The 22451-nt window shown below is 42.2% G+C and overlaps 3 protein-coding genes across 5 annotated transcripts; 1 reads left to right on the forward strand and 2 right to left on the reverse strand.

The window, feature by feature from the left end:
• Positions 1 to 1235: 1235 nt before the first annotated feature.
• iah1 (isoamyl acetate hydrolyzing esterase 1 (putative)) lies at positions 1236 to 2200 on the reverse strand. The gene is made up of 4 exons (XM_026152564.1): positions 2123 to 2200; positions 1893 to 1974; positions 1732 to 1784; positions 1236 to 1575 (listed from the first exon to the last, which is right to left on the reverse strand). Exons 2-4 carry the CDS (start codon positions 1953 to 1955, stop codon positions 1251 to 1253), a joined length of 441 nt encoding a protein of 146 aa, XP_026008349.1. The 5' UTR covers positions 1956 to 1974; positions 2123 to 2200; the 3' UTR covers positions 1236 to 1250.
• Positions 2201 to 2252: 52 nt separating this feature from the next.
• On the forward strand, positions 2253 to 16994 carry rpap1 (RNA polymerase II associated protein 1). Of its 3 annotated transcripts, none has more exons than XM_026152561.1 (27): positions 2253 to 2321; positions 3068 to 3262; positions 3380 to 3528; positions 3649 to 3741; positions 3939 to 4092; positions 4249 to 4416; positions 4583 to 4810; positions 5514 to 5629; positions 5725 to 5823; positions 6289 to 6390; positions 6491 to 6658; positions 7037 to 7216; positions 7308 to 7442; positions 7532 to 7690; positions 8102 to 8259; positions 8601 to 8771; positions 8871 to 9066; positions 9333 to 9442; positions 9798 to 9993; positions 10812 to 10958; positions 11246 to 11388; positions 11694 to 12126; positions 13627 to 13745; positions 13822 to 14053; positions 14152 to 14328; positions 14806 to 14862; positions 16379 to 16994. In XM_026152561.1, exons 2-27 carry the CDS (start codon positions 3070 to 3072, stop codon positions 16526 to 16528), a joined length of 4233 nt encoding a protein of 1410 aa, XP_026008346.1. In that variant the 5' UTR covers positions 2253 to 2321; positions 3068 to 3069; the 3' UTR covers positions 16529 to 16994. The 3 variants fall into 3 exon arrangements, with proteins under 3 accessions (XP_026008346.1, XP_026008348.1, XP_026008347.1); XM_026152563.1 differs by having other exon boundaries at positions 4252 to 4416; XM_026152562.1 differs by lacking the exon at positions 2253 to 2321 and adding an exon at positions 2338 to 2444.
• Positions 16995 to 17890: 896 nt separating this feature from the next.
• LOC113012705 (uncharacterized) lies at positions 17891 to 19300 on the reverse strand. The gene is made up of 3 exons (XM_026153000.1): positions 19106 to 19300; positions 18699 to 18981; positions 17891 to 18565 (listed from the first exon to the last, which is right to left on the reverse strand). The coding sequence occupies exons 1-3, from the start codon at positions 19234 to 19236 to the stop codon at positions 17891 to 17893; spliced, it is 1089 nt and encodes a 362-aa protein (XP_026008785.1). The 5' UTR covers positions 19237 to 19300.
• Positions 19301 to 22451: the final 3151 nt, after the last annotated feature.

Genomic DNA, 22451 nt, shown 5'->3' on the forward strand with positions numbered 1-22451 from the left:
TGCGGCCCGCTGTTCACTGCGTGTGAAGAAAACTTCTTTTTACAGCGAAAAAAACCCTAAACTTCCAAGCAAGCACCGAGTGCACAACGACGTGATGGGAAATTCACAGACAAACTCGCAGATTCTTCCACTGACCGCTGCGGCACACCTGCACCACGGCAAACCTCCACCTGCTTTACAGGTGAAAATAGAGCAAAAGGACTGCTGAGTCTTTGATTTTATTTATTTGCTGCTGTGTTTCACTTGCATTTATTTGAAAGACTGAGTGTAAACACACAAAAAATATTTTATTTTATGTGCTGGAATGTGCAGGAAATAGGTTTAAATGTTAAACAAATTTCTTCCAGTCAGAGAATATTGCATTTAATTTAATTTTTGCTTGATGCATAAAGTTAAAAGATTAAAACTAATAAAACAAGTTTTAAAAAGAGACTTTTCCATTTGATTACATTTTGTATGATGGATTATGTAGAAAAAGTAGAATTGGGCTGAGAGATCTATCGCTTTATCACCTATTCAGGTTGTAAATCAAGTTTTTAAAAAGTAAGCAAGTAAGTAAGTAACTAATTACTTTGAAAATAAGTAATCAGTAAAGTAATGGGATTACTTTTTGGGGGAAGTAATCAGTAATTAAGTACTGATTACTTTTTTCAAGTAACTTGACCAGCACTAGGTATACCTGTTTGTTAACACAAATATCTAATCGCCCGATCACAGCAGTTTAGCGCATATAGACACGTAGACATGGTGAAGATGACCTGCTGAAGTTCAAACTGAGCATTGAAATAGGAGAAAAAGTGATTTAAGTGGCATAGTTGTTGGTGATAGATGGGCTGCTCTCAGTTTTTCAACCTGCATACAACTACGTTGTCCAGACTAGCCTCTCTGAATGCGTGAACCTTGAAGCGGATGGGTTACAGCAACAGAAGACCACACCGGGTACAACTGCTGTCCGGTAAGAACAGGAAACTGAGGAAACTGCAGACTGAACGCCACAACGCCCAGATTGTCTCAAACTGGCTTGTTGAACATGACAGTGAGTTCACTGAACTTATACGGCCTCCACAATCGGAAGATCTCAAACCGATAGAGGGCCTTTAGAATGTGTTGGAATGGGAGATTCACATCATAGATGTGCAGCAGGTCTATGATGCTATCATGTTAATATAGACAAAAATCTCTGAGAAATGTTTCCACCACTTGAATCTATGCCATAAAGAAATAAGACAGGCCTAAAAGCTAAAGGTGGTCTAAAGTGGCACTAGCAATCCGTACCTAATAAAATGGCCTGTGAATGGAATCTCTGTCAGGCCGATTCTGGCCCTCCAGGCCTTATGTTTGACACCCCTGGTGTAGATCACTGCAAGTGTGCAAGTATTTGTTAAATTATAACAAGAGTGAGCATGCTCCAGTGAAGCTGTACCTTCCAATGCACTGTCATTGGCTCCGAAGAAAATGGTAACTGCTTCTATCTTGCTGTCTGCTGAATTTTCAGGGTTTATGAGGCGAGGAAGAACAATCTTGCCCCATCTGGAGTTATAGCCGGACAGTCCTCTGTTTATAACATCACATTTTCTAAAGGCAAAATAAAATCGCAGATACAGAGATCAGTCACATTAAGCAACTGCTGCATAACACAAGCACAATTTCTCTTAGAAGAAGTGTGTATTTTTACCTGTTTGGAAGTCAGAGCTATTATGAAGGGAATGCAATTTAAATGGAACTACACACCTTGCAAGTTTATCGGCAATTTCTGCTCCCCACCCATTGGGTTGAAATGAAACCTGAAAAAATCAACAGCACCGATTAATTATTTCCACACTAACAGTCAAAGTGGACAGTGATTGAGCAGACAAATAGTAAAATAGATTAAAGTGTAAACACTATCTAACCTGTGTGATGGAGTCCCCAAATAAAATAACTTTAGGCCAAATGATTGACGTGAACTTGGACATGGTGAAGCCAAGCCGGTTCCTAAAGAAAGGAAAGAGAAACGTCAGATTTTATAGGTAAAGCTTGCACATCAAATGCATTGTTTACACTGTAAACTCAGTTTCCGAGACGCGTTAAAAGTGTTTGCACAACAACTCATTAGAATTTATATTTTCAATCCACAAATTACCCAGTAGCCTTGGAAGAAGAAGGAAGGAAGGAATAAATAAGGAAATGTCTTCCGCACTTTTTAATGCTGATGGGGCTTTTATTTTGAAGGTTCCCGGAGTACGTTTTCCCCTTCCGCCTTGTTGTGTCACATCAAAAATCTTCCGTGCGAGCTGCAGAGTCTTGTGTGGATTCTTCAAAGGTCCAGCTAATAAATGAAGGTTAGCTCCAGCTATTATCAAGATTTTCAAATAGCAAAAAACAGATAGTTTAAATTTATACTCCTTGGTACTGTTTTGGACAAATTTAGCTCCAGATAAAAAGGAACTGTGATGGAATTCAAGGTAGCGTCAGCTGTACGTTACATTCATCCGCGGTAAACTTAACTACACGTGAAAAATGGATGAAACCCCCCCCTCTCCTTTCATATAATCACTATTTATTAATGTCTAAACGCTTAATTGAAGATAGTGTATTTTTATCCTTTAATGCCCTCTTATATGGGCTTAGTTAGCACTACGGGCATGACACTGTCAAATTCCACCGACTATGATCTCCAACCACAGATTGTATTTGTAGTTTCCAACCTGACGAACCTGAGTCTCAGATAAACACAGCAATGAAACAGCCTGACACAACAGATGCGTCTATTAATAAGACTTGTGTTAGGATTAGGTGTTGGAAGGTGATGGGCTGGGATAAAGTCAGGGTTTTCCCTGCATATTAAAAATGGTATTATTAACAATATCATTAAACATTTTTTTTACGTGAAGTTTACTCAAACTTAAATATATTTTTGTTTATAAAATTCCCTAAAGTAAGTAGGAAATTGAAAGACTGTTGTAATATAAGATAACATAGGCTTTGCGTAACAACATGCAGACCAGCTGTGGCTACAAAGGCTTGTTTTGCTGTTAAAATATTCCCAAGATGCCTATGTTTAATGTCCTCTTTGTGTCCTTAACAGCAATGTTGCGGCGTCCCAAGCCAACTGACTCAGAGGCAGACCTCCTGAGAGAGCAGGAGCACTTTCTCACTTCAGGCGCTCCCTCCGCCGCCAGTGTTGTCCGCCGCCCTGACAAGAGGAGAGGAGAAGCTGGAGAGGGAGAAGGGCGGAGTGGGGAGAATGAAGGGAGCCAGAGGGATGTGGTCACCATTGAAGGTTACAGATGACACAGATTTTTCACAAGAGAATATTGTGTTTTAAAACTTGTCTGATTTTAACTTTTTGGGGTCTCTTGTGTAAGTAGCTAAAGCTCAGCTGTTCTCTTAAATGCAGATCTTCCAGATCAGCTCCCTTCTCTGACCCCAGCCCCTCCTAAGAAGTCTCGCTTTAAAGCGAGTCGTGTCACCTTTGAGGATGAGGATGCCGAGGAAAGGCTGGACAGACACGACACTCACATCAGTGCCGTTCTCTCCAGAATTGTTGTAAGTGGAAGCTTCTTGTCTGTTCTCAGTTAGACTTGTTTAATGTCTTGTTTGGTGTATCCATAGTTTGGGATTCTTTTAGTTATTTATTTTACGTATGTGTATTTTTTTTGTGTCAAGGAGAGAGATACCAGCTCCACTCCAATATCTCTACCAGCATTTACAGGCATGGCTTTCCCCAAAGTGCTGCACCGCTCAGAAACCAGCAATCAGGTAAAGGTCAATAATATCATCTCTTCTTTAAATTTTAAAATTTCTTATCAGCCACTATAGATTCATAATCAGTTATTATATTTATTGCAGTAAGTCACCCCCTCTTCGTACGATGGCATGCTATTTTTGCATTCATTTGGTGTCGTGTGAAATAATCCTGGTTTTTTTGTTTTGTTTTTTTTGTTCCCTCCCTGCAGGCACCTCTGTCATCAGCTGGAGGAAAGAAGAGCATCTTTGCTCGTCAGATTGCTGCCCAGAAACTAAAAGAGTGCAAGACAACATTACATAGTTTATCTGAAGCTGCTCCAACCCCAGAAACTACTATGGATACAGATCAGTGTGATGCTGCAGGTGGGGTTAACCATTAATATCACAAATGCAACACAGGTCTCAGTTTATTTGTGTGTTTTCGAAGAATTTAGGAATTACATATTTTCAGCAGTAGTAACACTTTCTGAAAAATATTTTTCCTCCCTTCTATACCATCCTCTTCGTCTCTCTGTTCAGTAGAACCAGCAGCAGTCTCCGGTCCCAGGTTGGTGTCCGGGCAGGGGCTTCAGGGTCCCGATAGCTCAGGAGAGACCATGAGGATCCACATGGAAAACCAGGCCAAGCTCCAAGCCATGTCCCAGTCTGAGATACTCGAGGAGCAGAAGAAGCTCTTGTTTCAGCTCGGTAGGCATTGATGTTGTCGGCAGGATCTTTTCTTTATAATGCACGTTATAATTAAGATGTGATGGGGTGGATTTTCTATCCATTTAGATGTACTAGTCACGTACATCACACTTTTTTTTATCACCATTTCTGTACAGCATGTAATGCAGTTATTTTTGCTTCTCAGATCCTAGACTGGTGGACTTTGTTAGATCTCGCAAAGCACAGAGCGTCCCATCCTTTCCCTCCCCATCCAAACACCCCAAGGACAAAAGTGGCACAGAAGATCCTCCAGTTCAGGATGTGAGCAGAGAGTCAGGCTCCTGCAGTGCTGCAGTGTTGTGTCAGAAACCCCAAGAGGTGAAGATGGAAGGAGAGGAGGAGGAGCTGTCAGCGCCACCACCTGCTGTGACGGGTATGATTTATTCAAATTCAACACCAGTTTCTGCTCTCTGCTGCTGGTGATTAAGATGAAAGTTAGATTCTAATATATGTGGATGATGTTGTTATTAAGTGTGCCTATGCAATAGCACACTTTCACATTGTTCCTGTGCCTGCTTTCCTGGTAAGATTGAATCCTCATTTCTGGGATCTTAAATTTGCTTAAGGAGACCAATTTTATCCACTTTTTAAAGAGACGATGACACTTAGCTGTTAACCAGCATTCCCTCACTTCCCGGTCAAATATCTTCTTCTCATTTCTGCACGCTTTTCCGCTCTCGTACTTGTCCATCCTCTCACTGTGTAACTTAATGTCAGATGTAGTTGCTGCATGGCTAAAACTGATTCATATCTCCATTTGGAGTGATAGAAGCCTCTCTTTGAAGTTTTATTTCAGAAAATGCAAAAATCAACTTCACCCCTTAATTTGTTGCTTATACATCACACGAACCCCCCAAAAAGTTAGAACTTCATTATGTTATTCTGTCCTGCTTGCATTGGCTACAATTAATAGCCAGATTGTTTAAGCTTCTAGTCACGTTTAATGAGTGCTGAGGTTTTTGCAGCAGATGCAGCTTCTAAAATTGTTTGGAGAAGTTGTTTTTGGCTAACTAATTGTCATTTTCATTTACAATGCTACGCTGTTTTTACCACAATGGATGCGTCTGTGAATACAGAGGAGGATCTGCCAGTGAAGCCTCAGAAGGAATGGGTCCACATGGATAAGCTGGAGCCGGAGAAGTTGGAGTGGTTGAGAGACTTGCCTGAACCCAGAAGGAAAGGAACCAAGAAAGTAAGATCTGGTATTTGACTTGCAAGTAATGAAAGATCTAGTTAAAATTCTGTATTTTATTCAACACTTTCCGTTGTTTTTGTGTGTCCTGATAGGCCATGCAGGCTCGTTTTGACTTCGCGGGGACTTTAATTCCGCCCACTGAGGATCTGCCAACGCACCTGGGCCTCCACCACCATGGAGAGGAGCCTGAGGTCAGTCAGCACAAAGTCACAACAAAAAGACAACTTTACCTCCTTAAAATTGGAGTGATGCTTTTATAAAATGACAACAATGTCAAGTTCCAGTTGACTCCTTGGTAGAACACAGTAGAACCTACTGGATTGTGCGTGTAGATTAAATATCACAACCTGTGGCTTAATTTTAAGTTTATGTCATGTTTTTTTACTGAAGTACAAAAGCAAGACTGCAGAGGATTTAAATAAGATTGAGGTTTGTAGTGAAACACACTTTGAGAGCTCAGTAAGAGTAGAAAAGCACTAATAAGTACATATCCATTCACCATTTATCTGTAAGTTTTCTCTGTTATTATTCAGTCTGATTGATCCCATCAGACTCAATTTCTTTCTCATTCATTTAAATTCAGTTCTTCTCATATCTGCACCTGTAAAAATGTATAAACTCTTATCATGAGATCTCATCTTGACATTTGTCCCCAGCGGGCAGGTTATTCCCTGCAGGAACTCTTCCTGCTGTCTCGGAGTCAGGTCATCCAGCAGAGGACGCTGTCGCTCAGCACTCTGGCGAACATCCTCTCAAAGGTACCAGAACCTAGACGCATGAAGTTCCACTCTTAGCTTTAAGAAGCGTGCCTCTGTCATGTTGCTGGATTTTTTTCTTCTTCTTCTTTTTTTTTTGCAGGCGTGTGCTGGGGAATACGTGTCAGTTCTGAAAGGCAGCGTGACGTCTACTCTGCTCGACGCCGGCCTGCTCTTTCTGCTCCGCTTTGCATTGGACGATAGCGTGGAGGGAGTGATGTCTGCAGCTGTGCACGCTCTTAAAGCACTGCTTGTGTGTGCAGAAGATGAAGTAAGATTATAAAGCATAAAGCCAAATATTGCAATAGTAATATAATAAAAATAATAATAATTGTTTAACCTGCACTAATTTACTCTTTGTAATTTTCTATATGCACTATTTGAAAAAAGCAAATAAATAAATACAAATATCACAGAAATTTGTCCTCATACTGAGGACTAATATAAAGAAAGAACTATATCATGTAAAACTCAAAGCTTTATTTCGATGATTTGTGCATAAACAGCACAGCATTGACTCATTATCGGATAATATCTTTTAAAACACATCAGCTGAATAGAATAGAATACACTGTTCCTTTACTGTAAATGAGTACAAGTGTCTGAAACCCCAGTCAAGTTCCTCTTACAAATGAGTTCCCTCACTCAGGAGTGTCTGGACTGCACTTTTTCCTGGTTTCGCGGTCTGTCTTCCTTCCCCCTGCTGCCATCTGCTCAGGAGGAAGAAGATGAGGAGGATGAAGGGCTGGATGAAAGTATGAAGGAGACGGCGAAGGAGAAAGAAGAGAGGAAGAGCGATCATGAAGTGGCCAGACAGGATGCTGTCAAGGTGAAGATCTCAATATCCCTTTTTTTTTTGCATTCTACATGTTGCCTTCGTGACCTGTGGATGGAAACTGATCAAAGGTTTCTGATTTCAGGGTTTGTTAAAAATGAAACTGCTCCCCAGGCTGCGTTACATTCTCGAGGTGGTCCGGCCGTCACCTCGGGTGGTTCAGGATGTCCTGGAGATCCTGACTCGCATTGCTAGGCATTCCTCCTCATCTGCTACGCAGGTAACAACAGCAACTTTTTAACAACTGAGAAGTCTTTAAACTCAAAGTCCTTCATAGCTGAAATACCTCTTGGTGTATCCCATTCTCAGGTGTTGGATTGTCCTCGTCTGATGGAGACAGTAATGTCAGAGTTTCTTCCCACTTCCTGGTCACCATCATCTCAGTCCATTTATGGACTTCCACTTTCCAGCGCAATGAAGCTTCTAAGAGTTTTGGCTACCTCTGGCAGACATGCCTGTGCAAGACTGGTAAAATCAATAAGTGTAATTTTTTAACTGCAAAGATACTCGAGTAATAAGATTTATAATGCATTGATTCTGCAAGCTGCCAGTCCAGGGGCCGACTTTTAAGACAAAAGCTATAAAAACAGTGTTTACCGTTACTTATGATGTATTCCTGTTTTTAATATTAGTAGCAAACATGTTTTTGGAGGCTCATCGGTGTACTGTAGTGGGAAAACACATTTGGCTTGCACTCAAAAGATCCCTGGTTTGAGACCAGTGGTTATAAGCTAGTGTGCTCCTAGTACCAGTCCTAACCAGGATAAATGGGAGGGTTGCATCAGAAAGGTGTAAAATCTGTGCCAAATAAACATCCTCTGTGGAGACCGCTGGAAAGAAGGGTAATCGGTGTTGTGCCTTCTTTTTTGGCCTTTCCAGTTAAACTCTCTGGGAGCGAGTGAGCGATTGTCTCATCTCCTGAGTGCAGAGCCCAACGAGCTGCTGCTGGAGCCGACCGAGTCCCTCAGGATCACCACAGAGGCCTACAGGCTGTGGGCCGTAGCAGCCGGCTATGGACAGGCGTGCAAATTATACATGTAAGTTATAATGTGAGAGCGATTACTGCCACATTTCTTAACACAGTTATATTTGTCATATTTAAAAAAATGTTGCTATGTTGATGCACTAGTGAGAAAATAGAATCAAATGTAAACAATTAATGTCTGTATCTACACTGAGATAGAAAATTTGCAAATGATTCTATCAGGAATTTGCACATTTACTTTATGATGAGCCAACAGCCTGCTAGATAAAGGGTCCCTTACCAGTTTATATTGTAAGTGGCTCCCTTCGCGCTCTGTCCAAACGTAAGAGCCAGGCTCTCCTCTTCACTCACAGTGAGTATTTAATTGCTTTGATTTGCTGTGTTTTCCCACAGAGACCTGTATCCAGCCTTAGTGACAGCACTGCAGTCTGTTCACAGACTTCCACCTGCCTCAGATCCTCTGCAACCTCTGCAGCTCCAGCGGTTTTTGGCTCTGCTTTCTCTGCTCACGCAAGTTACACACACAGCTGGCTGCCATCAGGAGCTCCAGGCTGGGATGGTCAGGTACAGATCAATGAAGCCATTCTGCTAGAGAATCTGGAGGAAGCAGTGTTGGCTTGAACGCTCTGATCTTACATGTCAGTTCCTCTGCTTTCACTGCAGCTCCGGTGGAGAAGAGTGCCCTCCCCCTCCTCCTGTATCTTGGGGTCATGTCACAGGGTTGCAGACATCCTTAATGGGGCATTTGAAGGGTTTTATTAAGAACCTCGATGATCCACTTCAGAAAGACGGCAGCCTCACTCTGATACCAGTTTACCTTGTTTACCTAGAAGCGTACTACCATCAGCTCTCCAGACAGGTATTTCCTGCCTTTCCCTTCCATAAATGAGATGTTTCATATTTATTGTTACTTATGCTAAGTTAAAATTTGATGTCATGTGATTTCCCAGCTGGCGAGTGGTCATCGTGTATCCTTCCTTCTGCACACTCAGTTTAAGCAACAGTGAGAATGCAGCTAATTATGTCCTGTTGTGCGCTACATGTGACAAAGAGGAACTTGAGGATTATCTTGTTCGCTGTTTACGTCTCAAATTCCTTGAAACTGATGAACATGTTGCTCCACAGAACTGTTTCAAGCCCGTGGAGACTCTTCAAGAGCTCGAGCTGCTGACATCTGATGCTCTTCTCCCTCTGATGTCTCACAGTGTTGTGCAAGGCCTGATAAAGAATCTCAAGTATGTCTGAAAACAGATGGCAATTTAGCCTTTTTTCCACAAAATTTGTGTTTGAGTTGAACCTTTAACATCATTCATTATTATTTAAAAAAAAAAAAAAAGTTGGGCAGGGATAGCTCAGTAGGTAGAGTGGTGGCCCCATGATCGGAAGGTCGGGGGTTCGACTCCACTGAACGGCTACCCTGAGGTACCCCTGAGCAAGGTACCGTCCCTGCACACTGCTCCCCGGGCGCTGCATTGGTGGCTGCCCACTGCTTCACTGGGTGAATGGGTTAAATGCAGAGGAACTATTTCCCTATGGGGACTAACACATACACATTATAACAGCACAGTTTAATGTTTTTTTCCACACCAGGTCTTCCTCTGTAGTGTGTAATGCTCAGGCTATACCTCTGGGCCCAGAAATCACTAATAACCTCCCTGGATTGGCGTGCATGGGATGGAGGAATCGTCCGGGGCTGGTTGCTCCCAGCTCCCCTTTCCCTCTTCTGACTGGACTGGGGCTCCTATTGGAGACGATCACAGGGATCCATAAAGGCCTCAGCAGCAAGGTAGGACTGACTGTCCTTGGGGTGTTTTTATTTTGTTGTTGTTTGCTGGTTTTATACATTTTCTGCTTCGTTTATGTCCAACCAAAACATAGAACTAATGAGTAAAGCATGTGGACTCTCCTTGTAATGAAGGTATGGGTACTCTTTGCACTCTGGGGCACATTGTTAGGTACACCTTTGTAGTATGAGGTTAGATTCCCTTTTTGCCTTCAGAACTTTTGCCTTAATTGTTTGTGGCAATGATTCAACGAGGTGCTGGAAACATTCCTCTAAGGTTTTGGTAAATATTGACATGATAGCATCACACACATTTTTTTGCTGAACATGATGACAATCTCCTGTTGCACCACATCCCATAGCTGCTCTATTGGATTAGGATCCGCTAACTATGGAGGTCATCTGAGTACAGTGAGCTCAGCTGATACTAAGGGGCCCACTATCACCACCCTGAGTCATTGATACAAGGCAGGATGGATCCATGATTTAGGTTTTTATTTCAAATTCTGACTGAATGTCGCAGCAGAAATCAAGACTTATTGTTTTCTAATCTTTTGTTCAGTTGTGGTGAGTCCACATGGCTTGTAGTGTTAATTTTCTCTTCTTAGCTGACAGGCTTCGAGGCTCGATATGTTGTGCACTGAGAGATGCTCTTCTGCATGCTTTAAATGTATGCATCCATCTGGCAGTAACGGCCATGCCGTGTCATTCTGATGCTCAGCTTGAATTTTAAGAGGTCGTCTTGACCTCAACGTCGTGCCTAAATGCTGCCATGTGATTGGCTGATCGTATATTTAGATGTCCCCGCTCTCACTCACTAGTTCACCGGACTGCTTCTGTCGGAGCCTGTGACTGGTTACCTGCGCAGCTGCAGTCAGGCTACACCCAGCCTGTCTCACACCAAGGCTTGGCTTCTACGTCACGAACACCACCTCCTCTACCTGCTGCTGCGACTGGCTCACAGACTGGTACGTCCACTCCATCTTTAATGTTGAGCTCAGTTTAGCCATGTTATACAGTATTTTAAACCATTTTTCTTTCAGGCTTTAGTTTCCTTCTTATGCCGCAGCTTGTATGATTCCTGGCTAGTTCATTTATTTTTGCCTTGTATGGAATGAAAATGGGTGCAGCCCTTTTCTACTTGATTTTGGTGTTTTGAGCATAAGATCAGATTTTATCTGCTCACTTGTTGATGTTTAATTATTTATTTTAACCTAATCATGTTATTTTTTCCCCTCTGTTTTACCTCTCTCAGGTTCCCCTCGACTCAGAAATAGCAAAACATGCCTCACTTTACCACCAGGTGGCGCTAGTTGTACTGCCTTGGTTATTGCCAGGCAGTGAATACCTGGTACATGAACTGCTCTCCACCATTGTCTTCAGCAAGGACTTTATATCGTATGTTTACCTTTAATCAGTTTAATCTGAGATAAGTGAAGCACCTACAATATTACTCTAAAGTGCCTGAATTTTTATAATTACTTTTTATTTTGATAGTTTGTCTAAATCGATGTTTAAATTAGTGCCTCAAAAATGTGACTGATGGTTGTCCTCTAATTTTGCTAACGACATTATATATAAAATTTAATTTCTTTGAAATAAGATTAAATTAACAAATGACCCATTTCCATCAAAAATTTCTCGTTCTGTTTCTTCGCTTATTAAATTATCAGGGTGTTTATGTCTATTTCTTTGATTTCCAGAGAAGGACACAGCGGAGGACCTGAGGCTGTGGAGCTGGGGGAGCTGAAGCTTCATGAGGAAACACAAAAGGACACCTCTCCCTCTCTCCAGACTGTCGGGGCTCTCCTGAGAGAAGCCTGTGTCCAGCTGCCATCCATACGAGGTTGCTTCCTCACTCACCTGGCCCACCTGGAGTCGTCTGTAATAGTGTCCAGAGATGCTCTCCTGGGCCACAACCCCTGGATCAAAAGTCATCTCTTGCCAGAGCTCACCGGTCCCATCCTGCCATCTGATTGGCCTTTCCTTCCACTTCTCAGCCTGTATGAGCAATCGGGGGTGTCTGATGGTGGAGGGCTGGCAGTGGAGGAGCTTCCTCAGGGGGCTCTGCAGGCTGTGACTCACTGTCTGCAGTGGTTGCTGCTGCTGGAGGTCTGGAGGGAGGAAGCGCTAAAGGTATTCAAACAAGTCAAGTCAGTTGCCCGTCTGAATTTTCTCAGAGGGCTTTGGTGTCAAGTCTCAGCGGAGACCACATAGAAATCTGATTATTAACACATTTAATTAATAGGCAATTTTGTGGGGTTGTTGTACATATAAATGGAAAAGTGTTATATATTCCATGTCAGCCAACAAAATGTATATCAGTAACAGCAGAACTGATCCATTATATAGTAATATAACTAGTACATGCACATACTACTGAATTGTTTGGCCTGTTTGGCAAACTGATGTACTTAATCACATTTAAAAAATGAAAACATAGATGTGGTAGATGCTGTTGTTTGTCGTTTAGCTCGTGCCATTTTGGCTTTTATGTGAGGTCATCGCTAGGCTTGTATGATGCAACTTCTGGTCATATAACACAGATGTTATTGTCATGAAATGAAAACAGAAGGATGCCTTCATAAGAGGTTGCAGGTCCATCGAGGCTAAAAACACGTCCTGTTAGTCTGTTACTAGTTGGTTGCCAGGCAGCGTGATGGTGGCGTAATGTATCATGCATAGTTCAACTTTTTTGTATATAAATTAGTTATTTTCAGGAAATAAAAATGATATGAAGCTTTTATAAGTTGTTACAGGTCCATAATTGCTAAATATAGGCCATTTCAGTTCATTGCTAGGCAGTTGCTAAGCAACATAATGACACCTTTAATATATGATATAGATAGGAACCTTCTAGCGCCACAAATGCACCTGTATACCAAGTTTGGTTGCTCAACTCCAGATGGTGTGGGAGGAGTTTATGGACAGAGACAAACAAGCACACTAATTTTTTTGTGCGTGAGATAGTGAGATGCTGTCATAGTAACACTTTAGTTTTAAACCAGTGTTACAAAGTGCTACACACGGCAAAAACACATTAACACTAGACCTGCCAAGAGTGGATGACTGCTAGCTGTGCAGAACAGCAGAGAAACCTGGAGCTGAACCAAGCTCTTTCTAATCCAAGTGAGTCTTGACAGCAGGATGTGATGAAGGTGGGACTCTGCTCTAAGCCCACCACACCGGTCTCACACAGAAAGAGGCAGAGGGGTGGTAGAGAGGGGAAGGCAGAGTTAGAGGCCATGATAAACGTTCACTGTATTCATTCTGGAGTCACCGAGTGTCTGAATATGTGACTTCTTTTGGTATGTGCTTGTTTTACTCTATAGAAACTGATGTAGGATGTCTGACGTGCTTGCTGTGTTAGGTGACTAGCAGGCGCAGTTATCCAAAATCTATAACTTTTACTTCATATTCTCCTTTCACAGTAAATCAAATGTCAATTATTTGTCAGTTTATTAGTGCTAGTCTTAAAATATAGTTCACATATATTTTAAGATAGTTCACAATTTTCATAGAGAAGTACTTTGTACATGCAATGGAGTTACAAAGAAAACCTACACCCTTCAGATGTTTCTTCTGTAGATCTGTTTCCTTATCACATAAATTGATTGCTTCTGTGTCATGCTGTAGGTGGTCCTCCCTGTCGCCAAGTTCGCCCGCCTGTCCTGTGTGTTCCTCTGTTCCAGTGACTTGTTCCTGGAGAGACCCGTTCAGAGGCTGACCTGGGGTCTGTTCAGACTGCTCACCAGGTCTGATATGACACATTTAGCTTTTTCTTTTACACCAACTAATCTCTAAAAGTTAACAGTGACCCTTCATTTTCAGGAGCACCAAGCTGGACTCTTTGGACCTGAACGTCCCTCCTCCAGGTCTGGCCTCATTCCAGGACTTGTATTCAGCCCTTGTGTCCCAGTATGAAGCTGTGTCTTTTGGAGACCGGCTGTTTAGTTGCTGGGTCCTCTTGCCCCTGCAGAGGAGGTACAGCACCACCATGAGGCTGGCGGTGTTTGGCGAGCACGTGGGGATGCTGAGGTCTCTGGGGGTCACTCTAGAACAGGTAACGATGATGGCGTAATGATCTCTGTTGAAGTGATTTTTCCACTTCCTGTTATAATAAGTTATTTATTGTTTATATGTCTGTCTTGTCATTTGAAGCTGTCCATTCCTATCGAGAGGTTCACCTCCCCACCTGAAGATTCCCTCCCTCTCCTCCGTCTCTACTTCCGCTCTTTGGTAACTGGGACTTTGAAGCGCTCCTGGTGTCCTGTCTTATATGTGGCTGCTTTGTCTCACGTGAACTCCTTCATCTTCTCTCAGGATGCTGCTGCACAGGTACAGCAACACTTGACACACTGAGCACTGAGTTGCTCTGCTTTATCTGAATGTTTTAGGTGTGCATTCATATTAAGATTGTCCTTTGTATCAATGGCAGTGAAAGCTAAACCCGGCTGCCACATGTCCTGCAGCTGCTCTGAATAGACCCTGGGTTTGTGGGAACAGCTTCTACATCTGCTTTTGTACATTTTTGGATCAAAAAGGAGCTTGTTGGGTGAAAGTCTTGACAATTTGACAAATGCACAAAACCAGTCCTCATATTATTTCTATTTATTCATGGGTTTGTAACTTTGAATTGGCTGCAAGCGTTTGAAGTTAAAATGAGAAACACATCATATTTGCTCAATTCACAAAGGCATTATTTTAGAGGGGTGAAGCTGAAAACATTCATACGTGCAGTGGAGCAGCATTAAACACGGAGACATAAAGTGCACGAGCCAGGCTTTGATCTTTAATTCCCTTGTTCTTTTCCAGGAGGTTGAAACCGCTCGACACAGTATGTTGAGGAAGATCTACTACCTGACTGACGAGGTACTCCTCTCCTTTTAGCATGCACTGGTAGTTTTCCTGCTCTCTTTCTGCCTCTGGTCTTTACATGCTGTGTTCATTGATTACTCATTCTCCCCCCTTGTTATTACAGTCTTGCTAAACTCTCATTGTTTTCATTGCGTGCTTTACCACCATAATGTCTTAATACTTTTGTTTTCTCAAAGTGGAGCTATTGTGCTCAGTCCTAGCTCCACATTTCTATACTTGGACTGTACTGGAGTAGATTTGTGTGATTCACAATACAAAACAATCCTTATTTATTTTGTACTGGGCTTTTGCGCAGCCACTTTAGTTCCTCTTTTAGCTCTCTCCTTCCTCCTTCCATCCATTTAATCCAGCTTTCTTCTGAGTGGCTGCTGCTCACAAACAAAAGATGTAAACAGCAGATTGGTAGGACTTCTGTGCTCAAAGCCAGAGCTCTTATGAGACCAAATTAGAAAACTGTCTGAAGCCGATTGTTTAGAACATTATGAAGTCTGAGCTTTCAGCTCACATACGGTGACCTCACTGTGAGCATGGATATTTTAAAAGGTTTATATGTATGATAGAAATAGTGAAAAGTACATTAGTTCTTTAAATCCAGGTTTTAAGTAGTGGCCTCACTTCAGTTGAGTGCATTTGCAAAACACTGTTTCATTATAGTCCTGCATGTCCTGCAGTTATATTTAGAAACGTAGTAGGTTTTGAGTTTTGAATGACTTAGTTTTGCACGTTTGTGGAGCTCAATGGGGGCAAATATTTAGTTCTTCTTGGCTTGAAAGGTCAAAAGCTTAAAGATTTATTGTTTTAAACTGATAATATTCAGAGTGTGCAGTGATCGCTGTCTGTTTCCTACTGTCAAGTGGGGATTTTATATTTTTAAACTAGTGCAAATATGGGCTTTGACGTATTTACATGAACGACTAAATCAAACTACGTGTCAGGCAGCGGGTTCAGGAGCAGCAGGAGGAGAGGAATCAGCGTTTGTTTCAGAAATGTGGCAGGGAGCAGGTTGGGTTCAGTTAGCCCTCATCATGGAACAGAAAACTCACTGAGCTCGTCATCTCAGGGTGAACAAATTCTACTAAAGCTGCTTTCTGGAACAAGGCCCTGATTTTCGGGGGAGAGTATGTTGTTAATAAGTACTTTTATTTCCGTAACGGGAAGTGCTGCACTTCATTGACGACAGAAATCCATCTTCAGGGAGGTGATCAATGAAAGATGGTCATTGAGGCAGAGGCATGCGAGGAGCTGTCACTTGTGCACATTTCATACTGTTCTGATTAAGTGCACGTCCAGCCTAGCATGTAAACACCAGGTCCGGTTAAATCACATAGTGTGTAACAGTCAGTATGAAAAAGGAAATGTGTGTGTTTAACCTCAGCTGGTGTCTCTATCCCCCCTGGTAACAGCAGGGTCCACATGGGGCACAAGCATGTCTTGTTGGGAATATCTGGTTCACACAATCACTCCTGCTGCTCCTCTCACATCTTTCTCACTGTCATTCTCTCATTTCCAGGTGTTGAGGAGTCACTTGCTGCTCTTCCGTCTGCCCCAGCATCACTTACAGCTCAGCTTCGACATGTACGAACAGTTGCCTCCCATTAGGGCCAAACGTTTGGAGAGAGTCCTGGGACTGCAGGAGAGCAGTGTTGACAAAGGAGACTGAAAAGAGTGATAAAAAACCTGAAGAAAAATAACAGGGTTGTATTCTCAAAATAGGCTAGGCAGAGGCGAGATGCGGTATTATGAAAGCAGAAGGTGCTGCACCACAGCGAGATGTTCATTTCAAGGCCTAACAATGTCACATGTAGTTGTTTCTGTGGCCCTTTTTTCTTTAAACTAAAGCTGAGTTAGACTCAGTTTCTAGTGCTTATGGTAGCCTGATGAGGCTCTCACCGGAAATTCTCTGAAAATTATTACATTGAGGCCAAAGTTTAAATAAAAATGTCAAATGTTTTCTTCCTGTTTTGTTACTAATATGTTTGTATATTTGCAAAAAATGCCACCATGTGTTCCAGGTTCTTAAAAAAATATGGCAGGGCAGTTCTTCCTGCTTCACTAGTGCCTGAAATGATTGTAAATAAAACTGATGTTTGAATAAAATATGATGTGTAACCTTTTATCCCATTAAACCTGAGCTCTGAAATTTTTACCTTCTTAATATTAGTATGTTTGTGAAACATCCTGTGTAAATAAGACATTCATGGGGGAACTGAGACTAAAATGAATGTAGGAACGAAAGTGCTCCTGCGGTGTTGGTACATCTTAAAACGTTCGCTTCCTGTTTAATTGCCTGTTCGTAAATGTTAACATATTTGCATAATTGTTGCACATAACAATCAGCAAGTTTTGGTTTCACGACTTTTTGTGCTACAGCTGAAAGAGTAAGTGGGTTTAGGTGGTATACCTGCATTTCTGCAATCGTCTTTGTGTTAGGTTCCCCTAAAAAGGTCCAGGGGATGAGGGAAAGTAACAAAGTATCCAGGTCGAAAAAGAGACAAGGAGGCAAAATGGTTAGATTAAAAAGTTTTATTACAGTTTTTCTCAAATGCTAAAACACGTCACAAACGTTACCACCAGGTCCCCCAATGGCCAAACACAACACCCTTCTCTAAAGCTACATAAACACAACCACACCTTCCCACTGCAAAACTCCCACACCAAGAGAGCAGCTCGAAGCTGTCAAAACTGTAAACACTATACACAGCATTACACACTACAGCAAAACAATTGAAAACAATGCTCAATTTGTGAGAAGGTTCTTTGGTTCATAACTGCCAATGCATATTTTTATAAACTGTACAGTAACGGATCGTCATAGAACCCTGCAGAGGATTAGGCATTTAGATTTGTGAGTTTCACATGAAGACTATAAATCTATAAAAACATCCTGCATGTACGTACACTACTGTAACACAACTCAATGCAAAAACAGAATCTATCGCACACAACAGTACTCTCGGAAACATGATCAGGTTTGAAGTCTTTTTTTATTGTCTACACGGTCATTTTACAGTATTACACACAGTCACTGTGCGGCATCATGTCGCCGAGCTGCATTGGGCCACATCACCTCATCCACATCACAGGCTGTATTGTCCCTTGCTAGGCACCGCGGGAAAAACGCCCTGGAATGGCGAATCCATCCCTGGAAGGCCTCCACTGGGATGTCAGCACAGGCCAGCTCCATTGCCCGTACGAGGTTCTCTCTTGTGTATGGCTGTCTGTCATACACCTTCCATCTCCATGATGAGAAGAACTCCTCTATAGGGTTCAGGAAAGGGGAGTAGGGTGGCAGACAGACGTTTAAAAAGTGGTCACTGTTGGTGGTGAACCACTCTCTGATTTGGTGTGTCTTGTGGAAGCGGACGTTGTCCCACATGATCACATACATGTGATGTGCTAGCCTAGGATGGTGTTGTTGACGGTCCAGGAGGATGTCTTTTAGCTCCTCTAGGAAGGTGAGGAGACGTTGGGTGTTGTAAGACCCAAGGACAGCATGCCGGTGGACAAGCCCCTCCGTACCCATAGCTGCACAAAGAGTAATATTACCCCCCCCCCCCCGTTGGCCAGGGACCTCAGTGATGGCTCTCTGGCCAATGATGTTACGGCCTCTTCGCCTTTGTTTCTGGAGGTTGAAGCCAGCCTCATCCAGGAAGAGGTACTCATGGGGTCTGGCCATCGCGTCCAACTGCATTATCCTCTGTGAACATGGGAAAGCGTACAGGTGTTCAGAACGGTCAATCAGGTAGCACAGTATTGTCCAGAAGTAATGTAGGCCACTAAGCAACACAGTATGTCCACTAACTGTACTGTGGACATGGATGTATACGTACTTGCACATACTCGTAACATTGTCCTATGTGTCGCGCAGAGTTGCGCTCAAAGGGAACCCTGTAGACCTGTTTCATCCTCATCTGTTGGCGCCGGAGAACTCGGTCTATTGTGGACACGCTGACAGCATCAATGTTCTCAAAGTTTACATTATCTGCAATGACTTTGTCTCTGATCTCTCGGAGTCTAATGCAGTTGTTCTCACGGACCATATCTGCAATGAGGGTTTCTTGTGCCGCTGTGAATATGGCAACCCTCCCACCTCTATGTGGCATTCTTTCAGCTCTAAAGAAAGAAACATGTGTTGTCAATTGACTGATTTATATGTAAAACTACATGTAAGGTAACAGACCACTTTCACAGGCCTGTAAAACTGTAGTGTGACAAAGAAAGCAATAGCGTACTATACCTGTTGTGTTGTCTAAATGCCTTGATAATGGTGGCCACGGTGGACCTACTCAGGTTTGGATGTACTCTTCGTCCCGCTTCAGCCATTGTCATGCCATGGACAATGACATGATCAATTACTGTTGCTCGCATATCATCTGTTATGATGGTGCGAGGTTGTCTTCTTCTCCCACCTGGACCTTCTCCTCTCTCTTGTTGGCCTCCTTGTCTTCCTCCTCTACTCCGAACTCCTCTTCTTCTTCTTAGGCCTTCACCTCTTCCTCCTCTGATCTCAACCCCTCTTCCTCTTTGGCCTGCAGCTCTTCTCCTTCCGCACGCTCGAATGTCTTCATCCATTGTGATTGTTTGGCATCTTCACCAAACTATGCTTTCATAGGTGGGGTCACATCATTAGCAACAGGTGTCTTCAATTTTGAGTCGTTGTGTGTAGTGACTGACGCCAGGTGTGTTCCCTGTGTTCACAGATTGGTGACTGTGGCAAGCATTTTGCATCACATGGGCTTTCATTTGAGAATATGAGCAGAGTTGTTTTGCAACATGTGTTTTGGCAAGGAAAAATGTGTTTAGATTTATGAGTACAGAGGGTTGTGTTTTGTGAATTGTGTCTTCATGTGACATGTGTTTATGGTACTGGTATATGGTGGCTACATTTAGTAAATGTGTTTAGACTACAGGTCGGTGGTTCGATCCCAGGCTGCCTCCTGCCTGCATGCCAAATATCCTTGGGCAAGATACTAACCCCATGTTTGCCTACTGGTGGTGGTCAGAGGGCCCGGTGGCGCCAGTGTCCGGCAGCCTCGCCTCTGTCAGTGCGCCCCAGGGCAGCTGTGGCTACAATGTAGCTTGCCATCGCCAGTGTGTGAATGTGTGTGTGAATGGGTGAATGACTGAATGTAGTGTGAAGCGCTTTGGGGTCCTTAGGGACTAGAAAAGCGCTATACAAATGCAGGCCATTTACCATTTACCATTTACTGGTCATTTGGGTTACAGGATGGGCTTTTGTGTTTTAACATTTGAGAAAAACTGTAATGCTTCTATTAATAACTGAAGTGCCATTTAATCTAGTTCACACTGCTCAGTGTGGAGATGTCTATGAAACATTACGGTGGAGGAAATGTAACGAGTGCCTGTAGTAAGTGACACATTTCCTGTAGTTCCCCTATAACCTTAAGGTTTTTGTCAATTTTACAGGGGAACAGGAACTGCAAAAGACCACAGACACTCAAGTGCCTGTGGTAAGTGTGTGTCTTCTGCATTATAAATTAATCTGTCCACGATGAAGTTGTCTGTCCTCGTGTGCATCTTGGGAATCGGTATTAATATATTGTTTTCATTATTAGGGACATTTTTCAAGAGAAGCATCTAAAATATAAATGCAAATTTGACTGCATGTTTTTTCCCACCCCCCATAGCCTGGACTGGATTCTGTAGAAATACAGAAGTCATCAACACCAATGATGTCGAGAAGGTGAACTTGGACATTTCTCTGGAGGTATGGGAGATAATCTTGAAGTAATAATAATAATAATAATAATAATAATATAATATGATAAGTTACACTTGAATTGTGTAGTGTTCATCTATAAGTGTTTAATGTTAATCAAGAAAGTGCAGCTCTTTGCAACCTTAAAAGACAAACTGTAAAAAAACATATTGTGAAAAGTTAGTGTGCTGCATTTAAAATCACACTTCAGTAAAAGTACAGATGCAGATTTAGGTGTCTAGTCTTGCCTGCATATTTATAATCTCTTTTTTTTTAAATTATTTTAACGGACACTGTGTGGAAGCTATGTTAACGGATGCATGTGGAGTCAATATCACCTTGACCACTGATTTTTAGCTCCTTTAACATTTATTTTTGTCGTTCAGCTTCCTGAGAAGACTTTCCTTTTCAACTGGACTCCAAATAAGGTAAGCAGTAGGCTAAGTGCTTAGGTAGTTATCCTTGACATGTGTTTCCTCTGTATCGCGCCTCCATTTCAACCATGGCGACCTCTCACACATGCAGTAGCGGTTTTTGAAACGGGCGACGTCATGCCAGCGCATATCGGGAATGTCATAGGCACCGATTGGTTTTCTATCACCCATTTGCTGGGAGTAAGGGCACCCTCCATTTGCGAGGTGCGCCTGCTGCACAGAGAGGAGAGGGCGTGATCCTCGGTTTGGGGGGTGGGTGTTCATACTGGAGTGCAAAATTAAACCCAATGGAAGACGGACAAGAAAAGTTCAAAGCCATCAGGTGCTCAGTTTAGAAAAAAGAGAAAAGAAACGAGCAAAAGATACGGATAAGAAGATGTCATTGGATAATGGCAGGTCATCCTGAAACAATCAGAATACTTTATTAATCCCTAAGGAAATTATGTGGGTTATAGTTGCTCCAAGAAGAAATGGTAAAAATGGTAACAGTAACAGACTAAACTCCAAACAATACATTATGTTACAGATTTTACACATTTAAGAAATAACACTAACATATAAAAATGCACAAACATTTGGTCCACAGCATGCAAGGTACTACTGTCCTTTTTTTAGCATGCACTGGTTTTTTCTTACCGGTATGTGAAAAACAGGATGTGGAGACCTGAAGTAATTTTTTTCCCCCTACTGCTTGTGATCCTGTTCTCTTTCTCTGGTCTTTACATCCTGTGTTCACTGATTACTAATTCTTTCCCCTTTGTCCGTTTTTTTGCTCTATTGTCTAAAGGTGAGCAAAGATGCCCAACGGATTTACTTTACCAAATGGACCACCCCAGCCTTGCCATAATGGTCTATTTGATTCAGCTTTTATTGTTTATTTTATTTTTTATTTTCACTTGCTAAATATGGGACAGACTTGACTGAGGAAAAGAAAGGGGAGAAAGAAAGAGGGAAAGAAAAACAGCGAAGAAGAGGGACGGGGATAAAGGGCAAAAAACAACAAAATAAGCAGACAAAAAATACATATATCAATCACCTGGATCACCTGTTGAGAAAGAAAAAAGAAAATAAGAAGAAGAAAAAGAGAGTAATAGAATAAACAACATCACGATGATCTATGGGAATATAACAGTAAATACTAACTATTAAACACGATTGTGCAGCACGTAAGATCGACACAGCATGCATTTATTGACATGAATGTTAATTATTGCTGCCTAGCAATGGTAGTGACTCTGAAAACGGAGTGAATGAGAATCGATAAGGAATTTTATTGGTGGGCGATCTCGATGATGGGATTGGATTTACTAAAGTCTTATCAATTCTTATCCTTTGTGAGGAAATCAAACTGTAACTGAGGTGCAGAGGTAAATTAGAATAGAACAGTCCTTTAGTGTCATTATACATGGACAGTGAATATTCTATGACTT

Source organism: Astatotilapia calliptera, chromosome 19 (assembly GCF_900246225.1).
Source record: "Astatotilapia calliptera chromosome 19, fAstCal1.2, whole genome shotgun sequence".
Taxonomy (NCBI): domain Eukaryota; kingdom Metazoa; phylum Chordata; class Actinopteri; order Cichliformes; family Cichlidae; genus Astatotilapia; species Astatotilapia calliptera.

Excerpts from the sequence above, each read along its gene's own strand:
- iah1 (XM_026152564.1), bottom strand. The coding sequence starts at position 1,955 with ATGTCCAAGTTCACGTCAATCATTTGGCCTAAAGTTATTTTATTTGGG. Across the intron at positions 1,785-1,892 it reads TTGGGGACTCCATCACACAG|GTTTCATTTCAACCCAATGG; the intron begins GTTAGATAGTGT and ends TGATTTTTTCAG. Across the intron at positions 1,576-1,731 it reads ATTGCCGATAAACTTGCAAG|AAAATGTGATGTTATAAACA; the intron begins GTGTGTAGTTCC and ends TTTTGCCTTTAG.
- LOC113012705 (XM_026153000.1), bottom strand. The coding sequence starts at position 19,236 with ATGCGAGCAACAGTAATTGATCATGTCATTGTCCATGGCATGACAATG. Across the intron at positions 18,982-19,105 it reads GCATTTAGACAACACAACAG|AGCTGAAAGAATGCCACATA; the intron begins GTATAGTACGCT and ends TTCTTTCTTTAG. Across the intron at positions 18,566-18,698 it reads AATGTTACGAGTATGTGCAA|AGGATAATGCAGTTGGACGC; the intron begins GTACGTATACAT and ends CCATGTTCACAG.
- rpap1 (XM_026152561.1), top strand. The coding sequence starts at position 3,070 with ATGTTGCGGCGTCCCAAGCCAACTGACTCAGAGGCAGACCTCCTGAGA. Across the intron at positions 7,217-7,307 it reads CCAGACAGGATGCTGTCAAG|GGTTTGTTAAAAATGAAACT; the intron begins GTGAAGATCTCA and ends TTCTGATTTCAG. Across the intron at positions 7,443-7,531 it reads CCTCCTCATCTGCTACGCAG|GTGTTGGATTGTCCTCGTCT; the intron begins GTAACAACAGCA and ends TCCCATTCTCAG.